The 26,406-nt window shown below is 38.0% G+C and overlaps 1 protein-coding gene and 1 pseudogene across 2 annotated transcripts; both read right to left on the bottom strand.

Annotated features, from left to right (window-relative positions):
* Positions 1–557: 557 nt before the first annotated feature.
* LOC145553658 (uncharacterized) lies at positions 558–11,325 on the bottom strand. The gene is made up of 2 exons (XM_081612462.1): positions 11,024–11,325; positions 558–4,534 (listed from the first exon to the last, which is right to left on the bottom strand). Exons 1-2 carry the CDS (start codon positions 11,082–11,084, stop codon positions 2,292–2,294), a joined length of 2,304 nt encoding a protein of 767 aa, XP_081468588.1. The 5' UTR covers positions 11,085–11,325; the 3' UTR covers positions 558–2,291.
* A 7,447-nt stretch (positions 11,326–18,772) lies between these two features.
* Positions 18,773–23,317, bottom strand: LOC145553830 (uncharacterized; annotated as a pseudogene). Its single transcript, XR_014089873.1, has 4 exons — positions 23,309–23,317; positions 20,680–20,829; positions 19,375–19,767; positions 18,773–18,819 (listed from the first exon to the last, which is right to left on the bottom strand). The product of XR_014089873.1 is annotated as an uncharacterized LOC145553830 (transcript).
* Positions 23,318–26,406: the final 3,089 nt, after the last annotated feature.

A 26,406-nucleotide genomic window follows, 5' to 3' on the forward strand; every position in this document is an offset into this window, starting at 1 on the left:
GACTCCGCTCGTCCTTTAGCAGGGGACGCCGTAATCCCATACACAGAATTTAACTAACTTAGAAGAGTTAGGGGAGTCTGCCCCTCCCGCGGACTTTAACTGCTTTTATTGTACCTGATAGTGCCTAGGATTCTCAGGGTTTAATTTCTTACCAGGGGACGCCGTAATCCCACACACAGAATTTAACTAACTTAAGAGTTAGAGGAGTCTGCTCCTCCCGCGGACTTTAACTGGTTTTATTTTATTCTTATTTCATTCTAATTTCTTATCGTTTTTCATTTTTATTTTCTTCCCCATACATACTGGTTTTAAACTGAAACTACTCACTGTGTCTCCAGTCTCTGAGGAAAACCGTCAACCGTCGGACTCCAGCTCGTGAGAAAAAAAACCAGTCCCGGAAAGGGTCTTAATGCTGTGCACAGGCTTCCTGGATTTTTTACTCACCCGCTGGGGTCGTCAGGTATATCGGTATCCGGCTCGAAGGACCAATTAAATGTCAGGTTCAAACACTAGACATTTCTTACACACTGCAAAAAACAGAGACAAAGAGTCAGTGATGAGTTTCTTACTCGCGAGGAGAGTGCTCAGAGAATGCTTCAGTTACAATCTCCGACCAACACTCTGAAGTTTCTCTGCTCGCCTCGCTCTTTTATTAGATTAGGAACGCCCTAATTACATGAAGCTAAAGGGGGGGGAAGTATACTCTGTTGAAGCTTGACACAGCAACTCTTATCCATATAAGATAACTTGAACAGCACATTCTCTTCGAGGCTGTTGGGGTGAGTTCCTGTCCTGCAGCTTATCTTCTGCAACACAAGAAGCGAACAAACAACAGACAGAACAAACTTCTAAAAGTGGCATAACACTATAGGCTTCATATAAGTAAGATTAAACAAATAATAATTCTAACATACATCATCATTCTATCCACTGTTTATCTGTCTTCCTGCAGAATCTTAAGTGTAAGAAAGTGAGAAAATGTGTCCAAAACCTGTAACCTTAGCGATAATTAAGACTGAGTTTAATTTTTAATTCTTAGTGTCCAAAATGTGAAAACATGGAAGAGGAAGCAGTCAGATTAGAAGGAATAAAGCTTTATTTGTTATACTGTGTCCAGTATAACTTGGACACAGGTGAATCATAATTAAACGTATTGAGAAGTTAAAAACAACAGATTGTTAATGCACTTTAACTCTGTCAGAACATCAAACACATTTTTTTTTTAATCAGAAATGTTTCATCAGCATATTGAGCTCATGTGATTGCTGCTCCAGAAAGGTGGAGGTCTCTGGACATCCTGAAGGTAAACACCGACTGGCAGGAAGACGGACACTGATGAGACGTCCTGCAACCCAAAGGCTGCACAAAGAACCACGATGGTCTGTGGCGGCAGTTTGCCAACATGAAAACACATTGGAATATATTATGAATTAATTCTGATATTTTAAAGTTATTTACAACACCCTGACTAACATTAGCTCATGTATATTTGGCACTATTACAAGTTTTAACGTAGTTTAATACAAAAATCATTAGCTTTAAACATATCTTCTATAACCATATCTTTTAGGAATAAATCTGTTCTGACAGTGAAACGCTCGGAGCAACAGAAACACTTGCAATCCGGCTTAAAAAAAGGCAATTTTTTATTTTATTTTCCTAAAATTAAAAAAGAAAACGTAAAAAGCTTAAGGGCTGCACAGTGGAGCAGTTGGTAGAGCAGTTGCCTTGCAGCAAGAAGGTTCTGGGTTCGATTCCCGGCCTCTGTCTTTCTCCGGTCTTTTTGCATGTTCTCCCTGTGCATGGTGGGTTTTCTCCGGAATGTTAGCTGGAGATGGGCACCAGCAACCCTCCCGACCCCACTGAGGGACAAGGGTGTAAAGAAAATGGATGGATAGATGGAAGAAAAGCTAAGCCTGGCGGTGGCGGTAGTAAAGCATGGCGGGCCGCCAGGTCTATAATACACTGGGGGAAACCCTGCTCAAATTCTCATGATCCCAGTATTATTTTAAAAAACAACAAAATCTTATTTTTCCCCTCAATGCTATTTAACTGATCAACAACATTCTCAAATTTTAATTACCTATTATAACCTTATTCCGTTTTAATGGGCGCTTTCTTCTTTTATTTCCAACTTGACTTCCAATGATTCACTTCCTGCTAAAAAGCCCCCTGGTGGTTGAAGAAAAATCTACATAAAATCCACACCAAACTATAAACCGCATGGTGCAAAGCTTAGGAAAAAAAGTAGCGGCTTATAGTCCAGAAAATACAGTATATGGAAAATAGTTCTACGTCTTTTCACCTGTGTGAATCATCATATGCTGAGTTAAACTAACTTTGTGACGAAAACTTTTTCCACAGTTCACACATGAAAACGGCTTTTCATCCGTGTGAATCATCATGTGCCGAGTTAAAATAACTTTGCGACGAAAACCTTTTCCACAGGTCACACATGAAAACGGCTTTTCACCAGTGTGAATCATCATGTGCTGAGTTAAATGCAGTTTTTGATTAAAACTTTTTCCACAGGTCACACATGAAAACGGCTTTTCATCCGTGTGAATCATCATGTGCCGAGTTAAAATAACTTTGCGACGAAAACCTTTTCCACAGGTCACACATGAAAACGGCTTTTCACCAGTGTGAATCATCATGTGCTGAGTTAAATGCAGTTTTTGATTAAAACTTTTTCCACAGTTCACACATGAAAACGGCTTTTGATCTGTGTGAATCATCATGTGCTGAGTTAAATGCTTTTTTTGACTAAAACTTTTTCCACAGGTCACACATGAAAACCGCTTTTCATCCGTGTGAATCATCATGTGCCGAGTTAAAATAACTTTGTGACAAAAACTTTTTCCACAGGTCACACATGAAAACGGCTTTTCATCAGTGTGAATCATCATGTGCTGAGATAATTGCCCTTTTTCCCTAAAACTTTTTCCACAGGTCACACATGAAAACGGCTTTTCATCCGTGTGAATCATCATGTGCCGAGTTAAAATAACTTTGCGACGAAAACCTTTTCCACAGGTCACACATGAAAACGGCTTTTCACCAGTGTGAATCATCATGTGCTGAGTTAAATGCAGTTTTTGATTAAAACCTTTTCCACAGGTCACACATGAAAACGGCTTTTCACCAGTGTGAATCATCATGTGCTGAGTTAAATGCTTTTTTTGACTAAAACTTTTTCCACAGGTCACACATGAAAACGGCTTTTCACCAGTGTGAATCATCATGTGCCGAGTTAAATGCTGTTTTTGACTAAAACTTTTTCCACAGGTCATACATGAAAACGGCTTCTCTTCTGTGTGAATCATCATGTGCCGATTTAACTCCTGTTTAAGTCTACAACTTTTTCCACAGTTCACACATGAAAACGGCTTTTCACCAGTGTGAATCATCATGTGCCGAGTCAACTCCTCTTTAAGTCTAAAACTTTTTCCACAGTTCACACATGAAAACGGCTTTTCATCCATGTGAATCATAATGTGCCGAGTTAAATGAACTTTTCGAGTAAAACTTTTTCCACAAGTCACACATGAAAACGGCTTTTCACCAGTGTGAATCATCATGTGCTGAGTTAAATGCTGTTTTTGATTAAAACTTTTTCCACAGTTCACACAAGAAAACGGCTTTTCACCAGTGTGAATCATCATGTGCCGAGTTAAATCCTGTTTTTGACTAAAACATTTTCCACAGTTCACACATGAAAATAGCTTTTCACCAGTGTGAATCATCATGTGCCGAGTTAAATCCGTTTTTTTAATAAATCTTTTTCCACAGTTGACACATGAAAACGGCTTTTCACCAGTGTGAATCATCATGTGACGAGTTAAAAGCCAATTAAGACTAAAACTTTTTCCACAGTTCACACATGAAAACGGCATTTCACCAGTGTGAATCATCATGTGCTGAGTTAAATTCTGTTTTTGACTAAAACCTTTTCCACAGGTCACACATGAAAACGGCTTTTCACCAGTGTGAATCATCATGTGCTGAGTTAAATTCTGTTTTTGACTAAAACCTTTTCCACAGGTCACACATGAAAACGGCTTTTCACCCGTATGAGTTCTAATATGACGATTGAGTTTATAAATGGCAGTGAAACGTTTTCCACAGGTCTCACATGAGAAAGGTTTTCTTCTTTCTGGATTTTGGTTCTCAGCTTCAGCAGCTTCCTGGAAGATGACTTGGTTCCTGTTTGGTTCTGATTCAGCTTGGGATGTTTGTTCATCAACAGGAACCACCAGGCAGGTATCAGTCTCCTGATTTAACTCAACCTGTTCTTCATCCTGACTGCAGTAAACTTTTTTCTCTTCCACTTTTAACTGCTGATGTTCTATATCCTCCTGCTCTTCTTTTATCTGCTGATGTTCTAGATCCTCCTGCTCTTCTTTTATCTGATGATCTTCTGATTCTTCCTCTTCTTGTTTCACCTGCAGAGGTTCTAACTCCTCCTGGTCCAGAGTGGATCTCCTCTCCTGCTTACATAGCTCCTCCTTATAAACGTTGCGTGGTTGACTATCTAGAGAAAACAGAAAAAAAGAGGAATTGTTAACTTTATTTATTGAAGTAAATGAGAGAATACATTCAGACTAGAGATGTGCCGATCAGGTTTTTTCCTGCCGATACCAATACCGATCACATAATTTTTTAATATATTTTTTTTTATCATAAACACTACCGGTTACATTATGTGGAAAAAGGAACCATGAATTCACCTCAATTTAGACAAAAACTTGTTTTTAATAACTTTTTCCAAGAAGAAAACTAAACAAAACAGGCATTCTGCAAATTGTACTGCTATCAGTAATACTATCTTTAACAGACTGATAACATATGAAGGCTCTGAAGAGGCTAAATAATGCAAAGAGCCAAAATAAAACCTCTCAACATTGCCAAAAACATTAAAGTATAAAACTTAACATTCAAAGGCAAATAGAGGTTCCATTACAATAAACAATCGAGAGTTACTGAATTAAAACTTCCTGATAGCATGGCGGCTAGTTGATTACTGCTAGTTCTGATTGGCTGTTTCTGACAGCGGAGTAATTATGTGGAGCAGGGAGGAGATTGATTATTTTTTCAGAGATTATCTGTCTCATGTTAGGACAGCGAAAGTTTTAATACGTATGTAAAATGTATTTTTTTAGGTTAGATGCCGCAGCTTTAAGCAGAGGTTCGGTGTGAGAGTCACTACCAGGTGGAGCAGAAGCGGCGCTCCGTCTGTCAAATATTACCATCTGTAGCGCGTAGCAGCGGTTCAACAGCGAGAGCAGAACCAGCGTCTTACATCGCAGCTCGAAGACTTAAATAATTTTGCGGGTTATTTGTTTAGCTTTCTGACCGTCATGCTAATCCGGGTGAGTGTTTGTAGCTGTGCGCTGCTTTATCTGCTATCTGATCCTCCACATGTCTTTTTACTGCAGTGAGCCTCGATGTAGCCAAACTCCGTCAAGTATGGCATTGTTTTTATGTTGTATTAGCTTCGTTGTGTTGATGCATTTTGACTTGCTTCAATTTTCTGCCGCAAGATGCAAACTTCCCCATTCACTCAGTGCGTTATAGTTACACACAACATCGCTTAGGATTTGTTGCTGCGCGTTTGCGCAGAGTGAAGGAATGAGGAGACCAGCTGCACAGGCAGGCTGCTAAATGAGATGCAGGTGATCGGTTTGTGTGATCAGCAACAAGAGTCTGTGATCGGCGATTACCAATCATACACCTTTTCACGGAAATCGGCCGATTATGATCGGTGGCCGATCGATCGGCACACCTCTAATTTATACATACAAAAAAATAAAAATAATTGCATCCATAACCTATAATAACGAGGCTTGATTATAAGTGTCTTCAGAACCGTTTTAGATGGATGATCTACCACTGCACGATTTTTATAGATACTGTTGTGTTAGGGGTCCCCAAACTTTTCCCTTCTCTGGTCGGGGGCCGGAGTCAGTTTGTAACAGAAAAATGTGACGATTGCAGGAGTGCCTAAATGTAAAAATATATTGTTTTCCAGAAAGCACAATCAAATAACATTCTCTGGGTTCTTCACAGAACAAATCAGGAAATAAGTAATAAGACTATTAATGAAATAAATAATAACCAAATAACCCTCTCTAGGTTCTTCACAGAAAAAAATCCAGGAAAGATTATAGTCGTATTTTCCGAACTATGAGCCGCACCGGACTATAAGCCACAACCCCAAAGTTTTTTGTTTTTTTTAAACCAGTAAACATGCACATATAAGCCGCAGATATCTCTGCCGCTCCAGGTTTTCCACAACGATGCAGCAGCAGCAGAGGGGGGCGGACACCCAAAATTTGAGTCATAACAGTTCAATTGAATATCACATTTATTAGGGTTGAAAAAGAAAAAGTTGCCCAGATTGGATTTTTTTTATTTATTCATTTTTAAAGGTTTGTTGGCTCTAGTGGCCTTTATTTGAAAATAGTTAGACAGGAAAGAGGGTTATGAGAGAGGAGGAAGACATGCGGCAAATGTCACCAGGCCGGGAATCGAACCTGCGACCATAGCCACGAGGACTAAGGCCTCAATACATGTGTCGTGCCACAGTTTAATAAAAAGTGTCTTTGAATATTGCAACAATTGCTTCTAACAAAACAACAAGCTAAAAACTCAAACTTAAATAAGACTTCAGTACATTTCAACTCAAAACAAAATGTAAAATGTCTGTGCCCTAAAGGTTAGCCTTACAGGCAAAAATCCCTCAACATTAAATAAGAGTCCTTTCAGTCAATATTTTTGCTAGTAATTTAGAACATGCAGCATTACCAACTAGATCAGTTTCTCAACCTTTTTCAGCCCAGCACCCCCCTAGCCTTTATCCAGGTCCCTCACCGCCCCCCCACCAAAGAATTTGCAGGCTACTTTGCACCGACTATTATTTTTTATTAATCACTATTGTAGATGTTTTGATTTTTATGCTTGTTTCTGTATTTATCATCAAAAATAATTTCCCAGACAACAAAAAAGTCATGGGAATAGAAATTATTTTCACAGGCGTCTACAAAAAATTTAATGAACATTCAAGTTAAAATTGGTAGGCCTAACAGCAGCCAATCAGTGGAAAAAATATTATTGTTCTTTGCCATTTTCTAGTTGTTAAATATACAAAATGACCAGATAAAAGATGTTCAACATACCAGTTTAAACTTTGAACTATTTGCAAACAACTGAGGTCTGCAACATTAAAACATGGATAGAACTGTAACTACATTAATCATAGCTCTTCTTCTCTTCCGTGTTTCTGTGAGTTTCTGGTAGTGCAGCTCTGTGCTGCCTTCAGGAGAATGGGACATCAGAGTATCATCCATAAAACTTCACCCTCATGGCATTTATTGTGCAAACCAGAGCTTTCAGTGGAAAAACTAAAGTTCCAGATCCTTTTAATACCATACAAATATGAGACAGAAACATGGATTATATCTTTATATTGACCTGTCTATTGATTTATAGATTAATAGTTTTACTGGACAGAAATTACAAAGAACAAATCTGATTCTTAATCAAATCCTAATGAGTCAAATTGAAAGTGTCATGGAGTCTCAGCCTCATGACATTAACACTGACATGAAAAATAATATTGAAGAAATAATAAATCTAATTAAAAACATAAATAAGTGATCAGTTCTTTAAGATATATTTATTCTCAGTTCTAGATGTGGTCTCAACAAACCCATGACACTTCAACAATATTATTTTACCTTTTATCCAGAAATAGTGTCTGTTTATTCTTGCCATACAGTCCTCTGTATTAATTATTGCTCGAAAGGTCCTGCCATACCAGTTTATTCCTCTGTATTTACTTTTGTTTCTTAGTTTATTCTTGCATTTTGTTCTTCATTCATTTCCCATTTAGTTTCCTTTGATTAGTTTTATTCTCTCTTGGTTTATTGCTATGTCCACTTTAGTTTATTTCCTGTTGCTAGATTTATTTGATCATTTATTGACCATCAGTAATCTTCACTCATCAACTGCTGCGCCGCCTAATCGTCATGTGTTTCACATCATGTGTTGATTTTTCACTGTTCAGCGTCCGATTCTCTGTTTTTATGCCATAATTCACATATAGTTCGTCGCTCCATTTTATGTCCCGCTTCTCCTGTTTCAGCGTTTTGCGCAATGTGCACCTCGTTTTTTTTGTTGTTTTTTTTACCTCCTAATGTGCAGGGCGTATCGATGGGGAAAAAACAGACTGACATAAATCTTTTAAAAAACGGAAATAATTTCTGCATTCTGATTATTGAAATTTAAAAGTGCTGTGTTGTTCTATCACACCCGTTTCATGTCGGACCACTTACAGCACCGGTGTTAACGCTATAAAATGAACGCTCTCTATCGTGGTATCACCCATGGAGCGATTTCTTTATTTAAATTGGTTAATTTTTCAAAGTGATACAAAGTCAGGGTATCGTGATTTTAGCAATTACATGTTTATAAGAGCGATTTTCTGTTGTCCTTCCATGGAAGCGGGCAGCATCCAGACGGACAATAAAACACTTTTTAATATAAGTTGCTGCTTTTACATGATCACAGAACTGCCTAAACACATCTACAAAAATCCTCAATAAAACATAAAATATTAGAAAATCTGACACCAGACAAAGTAAATCACAGCAACGTCATCAGCGGTGCAAGGCTGACCTGATGGTGAAGCTACTAGCAGGAGCAGAGCTGCGCCAAAAGCTACAAACACTGAATAGAAGAAGAGCTGCCATCGATACAGTTGCAGCCAGGCATGGTTTAATGTTACACAATATAGTTTTACCAAGTTGGTCAAAGTCTAAACTGGTATTGTTGTGCATTTAAGGTGTAAAGTTTACCTTCGACCAAACGCCCCCCAAAGGAATCCAAGCGCCCCCCTTTTGTAAAAATGTCTGCCAACTTCCCGTCCTGTCCCCTTTCCTCTAGCCATGCCCAGCGCCACTTGTTTTTAATTCCTTTCTCAAGTAAACGTGTTTCTTTACCGGGTGAGATAAACTTCATCTTCTTTCATATAGCATTTGATTTAACCACCGAACGCATGCGCTGCTTTTCTATAAACCGTTTTACAGTCACTGGTCAAGAACACGGGAGCTAGAATTCTGATTGGCAGACATCTTTGTCTATTTTCTACAGTTTAGTTGAGGCGGGCCGTTTGGTCCAATACTCGCTTTGCTTGAAAGTCTGGCCCCCAGATGGAGCTCTTAAGCCTAAGTTTCAAACGTCTGACTAAATAAATCTTCCTTATTTTAATTGTAAGTAGTTCTTTAAATGTCCTGTGAGATGACATACTTACCCATGTATCCATAACAACCGGAACTTTCAACATTCAGCAAGTTATTTTCGCAATTTACCGTCTATTAAATGAGTGCCCTCCGGATTAATTACACTTTCTGCAGCTGCAGCTGTGAAGGTGCCGTATTAGCCCGATATTTGCTGGAAAGTGCAACGTCTCCCCTTTCAGAAATTGTTGGAATTTTTCAGACAGCGCTACGTGTGACGGAATTACGGTACTGCAAATTAAGATGTGTCGCCTCCGGTCTAGAAGGGTCCGGGAGACTACAGTTTGGTTGAGGCAGACCGTTTGGTCAAAAGCTGAAAATCCGGCCCCCGGCCGGAGCTCTTTAAGCCCTGCACCTGAAGTGTTGCTTATATGCACAGCCTGCTTGGTCTCTACGTGGCGAAGCAGCTTGAAGCTTCATTCCCTCATTAGCAGCCGGTCGCCGCATGTTACGCAAAGCTGCTCTTAATGTGGGACTCACCTACCGGTCCGGGATAAATACATTTTCCTGTCTCTTCTCTGGGCCTTTTCCCCTTTGCAAATAAACTTTCCAAAGACATCTGATCCGTTTTTTACTCATTTTGCTGCTTGTGGGCTCAATGTTGGCGCGCAAGTAACGAGACTTCCAATGATCCACATCCTGCTAAAGAGGCCCCTGGTGGTTGAAGAAAAATCCGGCTTATTGTCCGGAAAATACGGTAAATGAAAAAAAAAAAATCTGAATGCTCTCTGGTATTGTTCAGGGGGCCGGACCAAATGTGGAGGCGGGCTGGATCCGGCCCGCGGGCCATAGTTTGGGGACCCCTGTGTTACACACTAAGGCCCATTCCTCAGAAACAGAAACTTATCAGGCCACAGAGACATGGTGTGATTTCAAGGAGTGTCTTCAGTCCATATAATGATCCATTAGATGCTGCGGCTTTAAACTGAGGTTCGGTGTGAGAGTCACTACCAGGTGGAGCAGAAGCGGCGCTCCGTCTGTGAAATATTACTACCAGCGAGAGTAGAACCAGCGTCTTACATCGCAGCTCGAAGACTTAAATAATTTTGCGGGTTGTTTAGCTTTCTGACCGTCATGCTAATCCGGGTGAGTGTTTGTAGCTGTGCACTGCTTTACCTGCTGTCTGATCCTCCACATGTCTTTTTTACTGCAGTGAGCCTCAAAGTAGCCAAACTCTGTCAAGTATGGCATTGTTTTTATGCCATATTAGATTCATCGTATTGATGCATTTTGACGTGCTTCAATTTTCCGCCGCAACACGCAAACTACCCCATTCACTCAGTGCGTTATAGTTCCACATCGCTTAGGATTTGTTGCTGCAGTGTGAAGGAAAGAGGAGACCAGCTGCACAGGCAGGCTGAGAAATGAGATGCAGGTGATCGGTATCGGCAACAAGAGCCAATAATCGCCGATCACCGATCATGCACCTTTTCACGAAAATCGGCCCGATTATGATCGGTGACCGATCGATCGGCACACCTCTAAAGTATGAATGATTTTGTTGGCTGATTTTATGCTCCATGTGTCAGTAAAAATTATGATTCATCGGTTAGGATTTTCCATTTTCTTAACACTACCTAAAGAGCCATGTTCACATTTTATCTCTGCATTCATTTGTCTGTTAAAACATTTATAAACAGGGGAACAGTTACTAAAATGACACTCATACAGAAAGCTTCATACATTTAGACCTTAATCTGCATCCAAACGCTGGTGTTTCCTACCTATTCGATGTAAGATTATCAAGGGAATCCGGGAGAACAGCAGTCTGGGCTGATCGTCCATCTCTTCCTCGGATTGACGATGATTTTAGAAAACTCCGTTAATGTTTCTTCAACAGCAGTTAACTGCTCGTTGATTAACTCTCTCTGAGACTGAATTGAAGACAGAGTTACTGCAAACACTCAAATATTTGCCAAATACACCAAACCCGCCTTCAGGTTACATTCAAACAAATAAAAGCAAACAGGGCTGTCTGTGCTCTGTTTTCATTTCCTGTGTGTTTCACGGCGGCTCCTGATGAAGAAACACGAAACCGACTTTTAGTTCCGTTTTTCGTTTCCTAATTTCCTCTGAATCTGAGAAAGACTATAAAAGTTACAACACATGTAATGATGTTGAATAATTTCTATCCAATAAAAACATTGTGATAAGAAATTAAAAACAATTAAATAATCACATAAAAAGTTAGAAACTCTGTCTTTAGTCATTACATATACCAAATATATTATTGTGTGTGAGAAAATGTGTCAATAACAGGTATTAACTTAAAGTACTTGTAGAACGGCAATTTATAAAGTTCGGTCCATTTACTTGTATTAGCTTACTGGCACATAGGTAATACCCTCTTCGACACACGGCCTGTTTTTGAGCAATATGGCTGAAAATAACATGCCCAAAATGAATTGAATGTATCTCAAGAACTACAGAGTTTATTTTAATTGTTTTGGTATCAAAAAAAGGCAAGACCCTAGAGAATATGATACAGCTCTAAAAAGCACCCTGCTTGTTACTGAGGAAAGTGAATTAATATGATAAACAGCAGAAATTAAGAAAAAAATCAATTTCCGCCTAAAAAAACACTTCAATCTATGAAGGTTCCTTTCAAAGCATGCAGTTGAAATCCAAAACATGTAGTAAAGAACAGTACACAATCTGACCTTTTTCTGTGCCAAGTTTCATGAAAAAAAAGTTAATCATATGAGTTTTAGAGAGGTACTACTTGATAAAAAATCTAGGCAGACCTTCCAAATATTGATATTGATATTTAAGCTAACGGTTTTCTTTTTGACTAATGTTTCTTTATACATTCTTATTACTGCACAATGGGTAAAAAGTCATTGCTCTCTTTAATCTGTCGAGAAAAGTCGAGCTCATCCCACTTCCCCATGCTGGATATTTTAGTTTAATAGTAATAATAAATAAAATTACCTTAAAATTAATTACACAGGTGACATCAAGACCCAACAGTAGAGTCAGACGGTAATAAAAATGAATCTGGTTGTGTGTGTTGTTATTGTGTCCTGCAAACTTTGCTTTAATTCTACTTTTTTCTATTTAATCATAAAAAATCATAGTCAGGCAGAAAGAGAGTCATGAAACAGGAAGAGCTGGTTTCCTGACGAAAAGGGGAAGTTTCTTTCTTGCATCAGTCTAAAAATAATTCAGACCATTCCTTATTTTAAAGCATTAAAGGTTTTTAAAGAATAAAATCTAAATATTTTGAGAGATTGGATAAAACCCACAGTAAAATACTTAAAATAATGACTTATAATTATGCCAATAATTAATATTGGTTTAACCAGTGGTTGATGTTGGTTTGATTATAAGAATATTTACACTTACTCTTACACTTGTGGAAGTACTTAAAGGTAAAACAAGAAACTGTAACATGATATCAAATAATTAGAATAATGGATATTCTTGGTTTCTTGTCAGAAGTGTCTGTAATAACTCACATTATGATTGTAATAAGAGTAACTAATAAGTTATGGTTATTATAACATTATAAATGAATGTTAAATCAAAGAAACTAAAAGGTTATAAATGTGATTTTGACATTGAACTTGAAAAGGTGTAAAATGTTGTAACTGTAATTAAAGGTCACTGATGTTGTGTTGAAGGTAGATGGTAGGTGAAAGGTCAGGGGAAAAAGAGGAACTGATAGGAGAGCGGAGATGACTAAGGCCTTATTGCTAAACTTCAACTTGCCTAAGAAAAGGTTGGGCAGGAAACAGAGGTAGGAGGAACTGTTGAGCAACTTGGGGACATTAGAACAGACATCAGGTCATGAGGTCTCCAGGGTGATGGATATGAGATCATCTGTCCAAGCAGTCAGCCAATGAGATAGGCACAGCAACAAAGCTAGCCAATGCAAACGCACCAAAAGGTGGATAGACCCTTTATAAGGTGGGTGCAAAAGAGGAATCTTTGGTTGGATCCTTCAGGCAGCCTAAAATTATTCAATATATATTTTACTTTACCTTTGTAACCATGATTCTGCACTTGAACTCATATATTTCTGCAAATTTCAGCAGTAGCGTTCAGCACTCACTGCATTTTCAAAGGAAATGCAAGTGATCAAGTGACTTTGTAAGGACTTAAACATACATGTATCTATATGTGTAGAGATTAAAATTAGTTTCAACTTTAAAAAAATGTGCTGTTATTTTTTTCAACAGCACATTTTATTTTGGATTAAAATTGTATTAAAATAAATCTCCTTCACCCCACTCGTTCTCTCAATTCAGAATAATACAAATCAATCCTTCAAGTTCATATTCTACATCTCTAAGTATCCAAATGTCAAGAACCAAATGATCACATTTAACAAATTAGAAAATAAAGTCAGTGTCAGTTGATGATGTAATGGAAAGCATTACTATTGAAATCCAGTTTGAGAAGCAGAAAAATATAGTCAGCTGTGTGTACAGAGCACCGGCATCTGACACTGACGTCTTTACAAATGACATGGAAACATTGTTTGCTAAGATTTATCAAAAGGTCATTTTCATCTGTGGAGACTTTAATATTGACATGTTGAATCCAAACAAGGTTAAAAGTACAGCTAACTTTATTGATACCGTGCATAGTTTAGGTTTATATCCACTAATTACTAAACCAAGTAGAATAACAACACAAAGTTCAACCCTGATCGACAATATATTTACTAATTACATGGAAGGTAAATTGAGAAGTGGACTTCTTATAAATTATGAGTGACCATCTACCAGTGTTTGTTATCCTAGAAGAGGTTTCCAGAAAAATAAATGAGGGCACCAACATTATTTACAAAAGAATAATGTCAGAAGACTCAATAAGAGCATTAAGTAACGAGATACAATCACAGAACTGGAATGTGTTGTATGAAGAAAAATATATTGATAAAGCTTTTGAGATATTTATATAAATATTTAAAGCATTTTACGATAAAAACTGTCCACCTGTACTTTCTAATTATGGGATAAAAACAGAGAATCCAAAGCTGAACAGTGAAACATGACGTTTAGGCGGCGCAGCAGGTGATGAGTGAAGATTATTCGTCTTATAATGGATAAATGATCAAATTAATCTAGCAACAGGAAAGAAACTAAAGTGGACATAGCAATAAACCAAGAGAGGATAATACTAATCAAAGGAAACTAGATGGAAATTAATGAAAAACAAAATGTAAGAATAAACTAAGAAACTAAAGTAAATACAGAGGAATAAACTGGTATGGCAAGACCTTTCGAGCAATAATTAATACAGAGGACTGTATGGCAAGAATAAACAGACACTATTTCCAGATCAAAAGTAAAATAATATTGTTGAAATGTCATGGGTTTGTTGAGACCACATCTAGAACTGAGAATAAATATATCTTACAGACCATAACAGTAATTGACTGATCACTTATGTTTTTAATTAGATTTGATATATTTATTTCTTCAATATTATTTTTCATGTCAGTGTTAATGTCATGAGGCTGAGACTCCATGACACTTTCAATTTGATTCATTAGGATTTGATTAAGAACCAGATTTGTTATTTGTAATTTCTGTCCAGTAAAACTATTAATCTATAAATCAATAGACAGGTCAATATAAAGATATAATCCATGTTTCTGTCTCATATTTATTATATCATACCAACTTTATTTATAAAGCACTTTAAAACAACCACAGCTGATACAAAGTGCTGTACATTAAAACACAACAATAAAAAAATTAAAACTCTCACAGTTTAAAAACAAAAACGTACAATTTAAAACTAGATCCCGCTGGAGTTGAAAGCCAAGTAAAATAGATGGGTTTTAAGATGAACTTTAAAAGTGGACAGTGGCATTAAAAGGACCTGGAACTTTTGTTTTTCCACTGAAAGCTCTGGTTTGCACAATAAATGCCATGTGGGTGAAGTTTTATGGATGATACTCTGATGTCCCATTCTCCTGAAGGCAGCACAGAGCTGCACCACCAGAAACTCACAGAAACACTGAAGAGAAGAAGAGCTATGATTAATGTAGTTACAGTTCTATCCATGTTTTAATGCTGCAGAGCTCAGTCTTTTTGCAAATAGTTCAAAGTTTAAATTGGCATGTTGAACATCTTTTATCTGGTCATTTTGTGGAATATTTACAACTAGAAAATGGCACAGAATAAGAATATTTTATATTTATATTTATCTCCATTTACAAAATAATGGTCAGTGCAAAGTAGCCTGCAAATTCTTAGGTGGGGGGCCGTGAGGGACCTGGATAAAGGCTGGGGGGGGGCGCTAGGCCAAAAAAGGTTGAGAAACACGGATTTAGAATTAAAAATAACTCACCCTGAATTACCATGATATATTTATCATGGTAATTCAGGGTAATAAAAGTATGTCATTAATGAAGGGGAAAAAACTGAACCCAGACTTTAAGTTTAGTGTCGGGTTCACCGAGTATGGAGTTAAATGTTTTCCCCAATCATTTAATAGAGAACAAAAACTAACCTCAGTTAAGTAAAATAAAATTGGAATAAAAACTTTTGGAATTGTAATTATTTCTTTTTTTTTAAACAAAAGGTTTAAAAAACTTTTTTTTTTTTATTAATTAACTAATTTTTGTCTTGTGAACTTAAAAAGTTATTTGCCAAACAAACTTTTATTTGCACACATCAGAAATCTTTTGTTGTGATTTTGGGCCCTGCAAACGACATGTGAGAATCACAAGCAAAAACCTAGAATAGCAAGAAAAAATTAATGACATGTGCAAATAAGTTTGTTTTGCAAATAATTTTTTTCACTTCATAAGACAAAAATTAGTGATTTTAATTTTTAAAAAAAGAGTTTTCTAAGCAAAACTCAGTAGACTTTTCTCATGGTGACATACATTAACAATTATTCATTTTTTTCTGCAGTTTCATGTTAAAGTTTGAAGCAGCTCTGCTTTCCTGAATGGACCATCTTCATCTCACTGCAAGTGTAGCAAACAGGCAGCTCTATGTTTTATAGATTACAGTCACTAAAAGGCTGCATTGTGCCCTTGTTAATATTTTTAATAGTGTAATTCTGTTAAGACAAAATATGTCTGGTGGTCCAGCTCTGATTTACATATCTTGTAAATTTAGGCTTTGAATATTGCAAAACCTTCCTATAACAAAATAGACCTGCAGAAATTACTAATAAAATATCTTACATATGCATAGTTGTATGCTCTATATAGAGATTCTCCATAGCTTTGATAGTATATGTCCCAATTTGGTAATTTATCATTGTTTATTAAACTCTGAAAGCTGTGTGGCTTTGTTAATATTCTGTCCTAGAATGCGGTTAGATGTGCCCTTTTTTTGTTGAGCACCTGCCCCTATAACCATATCTTTTAGGAATAAATCTGTTCTGACAGTGAAACGCTCGGAGCAACTGAAACACTTGACATCTGGCTTAAAAGAAAAGGTGATTTTTTATTTTATTTTCCTAAAATAAAAATAAAAAACAAGAAAAGCTTAAGGGCTGCACAGTGGTGTGGTTGGTAGAGCTGTTCCCTTGCAGTAAGAAGGTTCTGGGTTCGATTCCTGGCCCCGGTCTTTCTGCATGGAGTTTGCATGTTCTCCCTGTACATGTGTGGGTTTTCTCCAGGGATTCCGGTTTCCTCCCACAGTCCAAAAACGTGAGTGTCAGGTAGGCCTGTCACGATAACAAATTTTGCAGTGATTGTCTAAAGAAATTATTGCGATAAACGATAATATTCAAGACCTTTTGACACAGATTTAATGGAAATGACTAATAATGCATGTGATTTCCTGCCATAGAAAGATACACTTTATTTTCAGAAGAACACATAACACTGGAACTGATAAACTAAATAAACAAAACAACCAAAAACAAAAATAAAATGGACTCTCATCCCCATGAACAAAAAAACGTACTTGAATAAAAACTAAACATAAAGTCAAAGTGGAAAAAAACACCGCATTCAACCAAGAGTGCAGATTATGAAGTCTGTATACTATATTGCCCTTCAGTAATCAATAGATTTAAATAAAGAAGATGGGCACATCCGACTACCTAATGCAGTAGTTCATACTGCATGATTTTGTTGCCCCCATTTTCCTCTTATGACAATCTTCGATCGTTGGACGATCTAAGATTGTCGCTGGTGATTTCGTAACCGATCGTCCTGCAGTGTGATTTAGATCGTCGTAGCCGCTCCGATCTAAATCAGGGGTTTTCCCAGTCAGAAAGCGCAGATTCTCCTCCTGCTTTCTGAGGGAAAATTATGAGGGGAATCCCAAACAGCTGACACAACTCAACCCGAAGTCCAGCGGACATTGGAGATGACATGTGGAAGCAACATTAATGTTTATTCAACATTACGTGCAAAAAATATAGAAATGACAAGGGAAGAAATTGGAGCCAAATTGCTACCGCAGTTGATAAACACAGTAAGTTTTCAGCTGTTCTTCGTTAACGTGACATAAATAGGTTATAATGATTTTCATTCAGTCAGGACTTTACGTAGTAAAGCATTGATTAATGCCTGATTTTAAAATTAGTCAATTGTACTTGTAGCCATTATTTTGTGTCCATGTGGCTGAACACCACACGGCACGACAAACCCGATCGAACCGTTATACCTGGGATTTCTGTCGGCTAATGTGTCTCTCAGGTTTTGAAAACAGGCCGACAATCAGCCGATAATTCGTATCGTGTGCGCTGGACATTACACTAAGAAAATGAGGAAGCGAGGGTCAATGGAGAGCACCGGAGCTGAGCCTTTTTTCATTCAGTGTCAACAGAAAGAAAAAAGGCCGGAAGAGACGATAAAGGCGATAATTAAAATGAGGTTGGTAGGTTTAAATTATTGTGCGATTAATTGATTTATGGTTTATCGCGACAGACCAATTAACCTGACAATTAACTGTCAGGTTAATTGGCATCTCCAAATTGCCCCTAGGTGTGAGTGTGTGTGTGCATGGTTGTGTGTCCTGTGTGTTGCCTGCGACGGACTGGCGACCTGTCCAGGGTGACCCCGCCTCTCGCCCGGAATATTAACTGGAGATGGGCACCAGCAACCCTCCCGACCCCACTGAGGGACAAGGGTGTAAAGAATGGATGGATAGATGGAAGAAAAGCTTAGCCTGGCGGTGGCGGTAGTAAAGCATGGCGGGCCGCCAGGCCTATAATACACTGGGGGGCAGGGGGAAACCCTGCTCAAATTCTCATGATATCAGTATTATTTAAAAAAACAACAAAATCATCTTTTTCCCCTCAATGCTATTTAACTGATAACATTCTCAAAATTCAATTACCTATTATAACCTTATTCCGTTTTAATGGGCGCTTTCTTCTTTTATTTCCAACTTGACTTCCAATGATTCACTTCCTGCTAAAAAGCCCCCTGGTGGTTGAAGAAAAATACACATAAAATCCACACCAAACTATAAACCGCATGGTTCAAAGCTTAGGAAAAAAGTAGCGGCTTATAGTCCAGAAAATACAGTATATGGAAAATAGTTCTACGTCTTTTCAACTGTGTGAATCATCATGTGCCGAGTTAAACTACCTTTGTGACGAAAACTTTTTCCACAGGTCACACATGAAAATGGTTTTTCATCCGTGTGAGTCATCATGTGCAGAATTAAATGCTGTTTTTGACTAAAACTTTTTCCACAGTTCCCACATGAAAACGGCTTTTCACCAGTGTGAATCATCATGTGCCGAGTTAAAACATGTTTTTGACTAAAACGTTTTCCACAGTTCACACATGAAAACTGCTTTTCACCAGTGTGAATTATCATGTGCTGAGTTAAATGCTGTTTTTGACTAAAACTTTTTCCACAGTTCCCACATGAAAACGGCTTTTCACCAGTGTGAATCATCATGTGCTGAGTTAAAACATGTTTTTGACTAAAACTTTTTCCACAGTTCACACATGAAAACGGCTTTTCACCAGTGTGAATCATCATGTGCTGAGTTAAATCCTGTTTAAGTCTAAAACTTTTTCCACAGTTCACACATGAAAATGGCTTTTCACCAGTGTGAATCATCATGTGGCGATTTAAATCTCGTTTTACAATAAAACTTAATCCACAGCTCCTACATGAAAACGGCTTTTCACCCGTATGAGTTCTAATATGACGATTTAGAGTAGACATGGCAGTGAAACCTTTTCCACAGGTCTCACATAAGAAAGGTTTTCTTCTTTCCTGATTTTGGTTCTCAGCTTCAGCAGCTTCCTGGAAGATGACTTGGTTCCTGTTTGGTTCTGATTCAGTTTGGTTTGTTTGTTCATCAACAGGAACCACCATGCAGGTATCAGTCTCCTGTTTTAACTCAACCTGTTCTTCACCCTGACTGGAGTAAACTTTTTTCTCTTCCACTTTTATCTGCTGATCTTCTGGTTCTTCTTCTTCTTGTTTCACCTGCAGAGGTTCTAACTCCTCCGGGTCCATAGTGGATCTCCTCTCCTGGTTACATAGCTCCTCCTTATAAATATTACGTTGTTGGCGATCTAGAGAAGAAAACAGAAAAAAAGAGGAATTGTTAACTTTATTTATTGAAGGAAATGAGAGAAGACATTCAGACAGTAACCCATTTAATCCCAAATTTCTCATTGTAATTTTTTAATTAAGCACAACTTGTAATTATTCCTATTATTTAGGAATTATTACATTTTATGTTGGTTTTGGTCATGAAATGTTGGTTTTATATTCAGAATTTATTGTTGCCATTGGGAAACTATGTAAACTAATTTACACTAATCTAACCTATTTATACATACAAAAAAGAAAAATAATTGCATGCATAACCTATAATAAGGAGGCATGATTATAAGTGTCTTATAAACAATAAGTGTCTTGAGAACCATTTTAGATTAATGATCAGCGCAGACTGCAGGATTTTTCTAGATACTGTTGAGTCGCTTTACCAAGGTTGAAAAAGAGTTGCATGTTGTTAGACAAAAGGCCCATTGTGAAGAGTTGCATTTTTGATTCTGTTAGTCACTCAGGCCCATTCCTCAGAAACTTATCAGGTCACAGAGACATGGTGTGATTTCAGGGAGTGTCTTCAGTCCATATGATCAGCTACCCTCCTCCTTTTCCTCAGACACTACACAGACTTTTTTAGAAACTCGGATGTAATGGTAAAAGTGTCTCCTTTCAGAAAGTGAATAAAATAAGTACAGTATGAATGATTTTCTTGGCTGATTTTATGCTCCATGTGTCAGTAAAAATTATGATTAATCGGTTAGGATTTTCCATTTTCTTAACACTACCTAAAGAGCCATGTTCACATTTTATATCTGCGTTCATTTGTCTGTTAAAACATTTATAAACAGGGGAACAGTTACTAAAATGACACTCATACAGAAAGTTTCATACATTTAGACCTTAACCTGCATCCAAACGCTGGTGTTTCCTACCTATTCGATGTAAGATTATCAAGGGAATCCGGGAGAACAGCAGTCTGGGCTGATCATCCATCTCTTCCTCGGATTGACGATGATTTTAGAAAACTCCGTTAATGTTTCTTCAACAGCAGTTAACTGCTCGTTGATTAACTCTCTCTGAGACTGAATTGAAGACAGAGTTACGGCAAACACTCAAATATTTGTCAAATACACCAAACCCGCCTTCAGGTTACATTCAAACAAAGAAAAGCAAACAGCGCGGTCTGTGCTCTGTTTTCATTTCCTGTGTGTTTCACGGCGGCTCCACTGAAGAAACACGAAACCGACTTTTAGTTCCGTTTTGCGTTTCCTAATTTCCTCTGAATCTGAGAAAGACTATAAAAGTTACAACACATGTAATGATGTTGAATAATTTCTATCCAATAAAAACATTGTGATGAGAAATTAAAAACAATTAAATAATCACATAAAAAGTTAGAAACTGTCTTTAGTCATTATATATACCAAATATATTATTGTGTGTGAGAAAATGTGTCAATGACAGATATTAACTTAAAGTACTTTTTAGAATGGCAATTTAAAAAGTTCGGTTCATTTACTTGTATTAGCTTACTGGCACATAGGCTACATTTAATATGGCGGATGCTGTGATGTATCACAGCAACTGGCCGACCCTGTCATGATTTGTAGGGTTTGGTGGTGAGGGAGAAACACATCTTCATCCTAGGTCCTGTTCTGTCTGGGTCCTGTTTATAAATATCATCTTCATCCTGGGCTTGCTCTAGCAGAGAGAGGGCAGATTGCTCAGTGAGAGGCTCGGAGGAGCAGTTTGCTGAAACTTCTCCTTTTGCAAAAGTTTAGCGATAAAATTCACATGCGTTGTCTGTCGTTCTTTTATGAAGGTTCGGAAAAATACCTATCGTTCTTGGACTGTTATGAAGATAGCTCAAACACAACCGTGCTGTGCGCTAACGTTTAGCACGGCAGAAACGTTAGCGTACAGCTAAAACCGGTAGCAACTGACTAAGGCCCCGTTTACACGACAACGATTTCGGGGGAAAACGGAAGAGTTTTGTTGCGTTTGTAGTGTGCATTTACACGAAACCACGGAATGTTTTCTCTAACAACGGCACAGATTGAAAACGGGTTCCAGACCAGCTCATGCATAGTATGACGCAAAACATAGCTGCTTCCTACAATCCACAGAAGAAGAAGAAACTACTCGCAATGCTGGTGTTACTGTTTCCCCATCAGATTCGGTTCCCTCAGCGTCTCTTCACCGCTCCGCACCGCCCAGGTGGCAAAATACACGGCTGCTTGTTCAGCGCTCTTATCTAGAGAACTACGGACCAGGACCAGCCCCGGCTCCAGACGAGTTTAACAGGAGGGGCATCGACTTATTTTGGGGGGCAAAATGAGTCTACGTAGCTGAACATAGACAACAACATCAGTAGCCTACAGGCTACTTGTTAACAAGCTTAACGTGCTGTATTGATATTAGCTAGTCATCTTTTAGCTATCATCACCTGCATCCAACAGCTTTACTCAACTCAGTCGGTTAGTTCGGGGGCAAAACTGTGCAGTTATTTACGTTTTGCTGGTTTGCTGCCATGATTCTAACACACACCTGCGCAGCAGCATCAGGTCTTCGCTGCCTCACAGGTGTAAACCCAGCGCAAGCGTCTCAGCGTTCATGTTGCGTTTGAAGGCGGCTCGGAAAAACAGGTTACGACTTGTTAGCGACGGATAAAACTGTTTTAACTGCTGAAAAAGGTAACAGAGGACACGGATAAGGGACGTGCGGGAACTCCTATTTTATCAAATTGATATAGGAATAACAGACTGTTGGCCATTCCAAGGTAAAAACAATAAACAGCTTCCAGTCCGGGCCGCTACAGACACCGTGAAAGCTCAAACAAGGTTTTTCGGCAAAGTTATCCCACTTTTTCCAACTGCATGCGCCCTAATCAGACACACACAATGCGTGTTCTCTCACGGAAATCCACATGCCTTCAAGTACAACTTTTTTTAAACACATGCGCATTTTCAAAGTTTCAAAGAACCTAGCACCAACTAGGCGCAGCGAGAGCATTACACGTTTTCGATGTGTACCGTTACTGTGTAAACACAGATCGTAATCAGAACGTTATCGTGTAAACGATCCAACAAAAACGGAACAAAAGTGCCGTTTTTGTTGGATCGTTGTCGTGTAAACGCCCCCTAAGAGAGACTGAAATACAGAGTTGTGCAAACCAGGACTTAACAGTTCAACTGGAAGCTAGAAACTTACGCACGGCAACAACTCACAACGACGGACAATGGACGTAACATTTGACGAGGACCTGACAAAGGACAGAGACAACAGGTGGGGTTAAATAAACAAGTCAGTCCAAAAACTTTGAAACTTAGTGGACAAGCTGTTAAAAATTAGAACCTTTTGAGGCTTTTACCTCTCATAATTGGAGACAAAGTCCAGAGCCCTCAAGATGATGTCTGGCAATTATCTTTGCAGCTCAAAGACACTGTTGACCTAATTTGTGCTCAGCAAATTTCCAAGGCCCACATTACTTATTTGCATGTTCTCATCCAAGAATATTAGGCACTGTTCCCTAATATCGACTTCAGACCTAAACACCATTACTTGCGGCATTATCCAGGGCTAATCCTAAAATTTGGCCCTCTCATCAGGCTTTGGACAATGCGCTTTGAGAGCAAACACAGTTACTTCAAAAGATGTACAAGGCATTTGAATTTTTTCAAAAACCTGTGCTGACTCTTTCAGAGAGACAAGAGATGTTTCAGGCCTTCCTTTCTGCTGGGTCAGTGAGTCCTCCAGCATTACAAATAAAAGGTGGCTCACCATTTTACTCAGAGCTTTACAGTGAGCAAGTTAAAGATGCAGTCCAATAGTTTGGCTTTACTGAAAGGAATACTAAGATTCCAGTTAATGTTCAGAACAATGGCCTTACATACAGGAAGGGCCAGTTTGTTGTCACAAAGTGTGACGAGTCAGTGGAATTTGGGGAACTTCTGCTAATTTTTGGTAAGAATGATTCAGCTCTTCATTTTCTCATGAGAGTTAACAATGCAGAATTTATTTCTTACTACGACAGGTACTCAGTAAAATATGACACTGAAAGATCAGAGTGCAGGCTCATCAGTGAACTGATTGACTTGTGGCCATTGTCATCTTGTGTCAAAAACGGATACCAGATTGTTCCCCTGAAGCACAGCATCTTGTCCGACTGAATGCCTTGATCTTATTGGCGCAGAGATCAAACTTTCTTTGTGTGCCTTAACAAATATGGCTGAATCGCAGGTGCTAGAGAACATAAGGGATGCAATAACTGGAGCGCTTCCGGACCTTCCTGATAAACTTCTCAAGTCAGATGAAGATACTTTGTGTGACACCCTCCGATAATTAAAAGTACTTTACAGAAACGACTTGCTGCCAGTGTTAAAGCCCATACAAGCCTGAAGACTGGTTGGTGTCTGAACCCAAAATAGTGAGTCTAAAACAATGTCACCGCACCACCCAATGGCACACTTATTAACATGGCTGTAGAAATTAGATTATTAGTTTTTCTGACTCTAATGATTACGTGATCATTATCATTTCATTTGTAAATAAATGTTACCATGCAGTAGGGAGTTGTTTCAAAATGTTAGATTTTTAAAATGCAATTTGTCAGAGAAATTATATCTAGTTTTGACCATTTTGTTTAACATTGGTGTCTTCAAAATGCAACTATGTAGTGTGTAATTTTGCAAAGCAGAAAAGCATTGCTCAATGTTTACTGCTTTCATATTGTTAAGAAAATAAATTTAAAATAAGCTAATTTTAAAACGTAACATGTTTTGATTGAAATAGCCTAATTATAGTTTTAAAATTAATAACTTATTCATGCCTATTGACCTTTATTTTACCTGTAGTTAAAGCAGATTGTTTGCCATGATCTTTGATCTGCCCTTTCTCGGTCTGGGAAAGCAATCAGTAGAAGTTCCAGCTTTTCACACTGATCTGTGAAAGCCATAAAACAGCAGGAGTTCAGGAGAGTCTCTGCTTCCACCTTATTTAGATAATGGTGACACCTGGTGTTTGATCTTATGAACAAATTGCAGGGAGAATAAATATATCTTACAGACCATAACAGTAAAGAACTGATCTCTTATTTATGTTTTTAATTAGATTTGATTTATTTATTCAATATTATTTTTCATGTCAGTGTTAATGTCATGAGGCTGATGACTCCATGACACTTTCAATTTGACTCATTAGGATTTGATTAAGAACCAGATTTGTTCTTGTAATTTCTGTCCAGTAAAACTATCCATCCATCCATCCATCCATCCATCCATCCATCCATCCATCCATCCATCCATCCATCCATCCATCCATCCATCCATCCATCCATCCATCCATCCATCCATCCATTTTCTTAACACCCTTGTCCTTTTAGTGGGGTCGGGAGGGGTGCTGGTGCCCATCTCCAGCTGGCGTACCGGGCGAGAGGCGGGGTACACCCTGGACAGGTCGCCAGTCTGTCGCAGGGCAACACAGAGACACACAGAACAAACAACCATGCACACACACTCACACCTAGGGGCAATTTGGAGAGGCCAATTAACCTGACAGTCATGTTTTTGGACTGCCAGTAAAGCTATTAATCTATAAATCAATAGACAGGTCAATATGAAGATATAATCCATGTTTCTGTCTCATATTTACTATACCATACCAACTTTTACTGCCATAGTTTTAGTTTGTAAGTTTTATTTTGTATTAGGCAAATTTTTTGGTATTGTGACTTTTATTTTGAAAATCTAAGTAGGAAGTGCATTCCAGAATGTTCGCTGGGGCACCAGAAAAAGGAAAGAAGCACATGATGTAAAATGATGTAGGATGATATTAGCAAGTGGTTCCAATTAATTTAAGTTTAAGAATTCTTTTTTTGTTTTCGCTCTCATTTCTACCTCACAAGAAACGGTAAGCCAGCGAGGTATGTTTATATGTAATTATCATTTTTTATGTCATTGTATTCGTGACACCGTCTCATTTGTGTTTATTGTATTTTTAGTTCGACGGTGGTGTTGTGTCAGTGGCACAAAAGTTATAAGAAGACTTGCTTTAAAGTTGACTAACAGTAGCGAGCTCTTTATTGACAAAGAATAGGTGGAAGTGATACCAAATTTATTTATAAAGCACTTTAAAACAACCACAGCTGATACAAAGTGCTGTACATTAAAACACAACAATAAAAAAAATAAAAACTCTCAGTTTAAAAACAAAAACTTACAATTTAAAACTAGATCCCGCTGGAGTTGAAAGCCAAGTAAAATAGATGGGTTTTAAGATGAACTTTAAAAGTGGACAGTGGCATTAAAAGGACCTGGAACTTTTGTTTTTCCACTGAAAGCTCTGGTTTGCACAATAAATGCCATGTGGGTGAAGTTTTATGGATGATATTCTGATGTCCCATTCCCCTGAAGGCAGCACAGAGCTGCACTACCATAACCTGAAGAGAAGAAGAGCTATGATTAATGTAGTTACAGTTCTATCCATGTTTGAATGTTGCAGAGCTCAGTCGTTTTGCAAATAGTTCAAAGTTTAAACTGGCATGTTGAACATCTTATATCTGGTCATTTTGTGGAATATTTAACAACTAGAAAATGGCACAAAATAAGAATATTTTTTTCACTGATGTTGCTGCTGTTAGGCCTACCGATTTTAACTTGAAT

Source organism: Poecilia reticulata, chromosome 11, assembly GCF_904066995.2.
Source record: "Poecilia reticulata chromosome 11, P_reticulata-male-v2, whole genome shotgun sequence".
Classification (NCBI taxonomy): domain Eukaryota; kingdom Metazoa; phylum Chordata; class Actinopteri; order Cyprinodontiformes; family Poeciliidae; genus Poecilia; species Poecilia reticulata.

What these genes read in the sequence shown, in the direction of transcription:
- LOC145553658 (XM_081612462.1), bottom strand. Translation starts at nt 11,084, where the DNA reads ATGGACGATCAGCCCAGACTGCTGTTCTCCCGGATTCCCTTGATAATC. An exon ending in GATAATCTTACATCGAATAG is followed by an intron (nt 4,535 to 11,023) that starts GTAGGAAACACC and finishes TGTTTTCTCTAG; the next exon opens with ATAGTCAACCACGCAACGTT.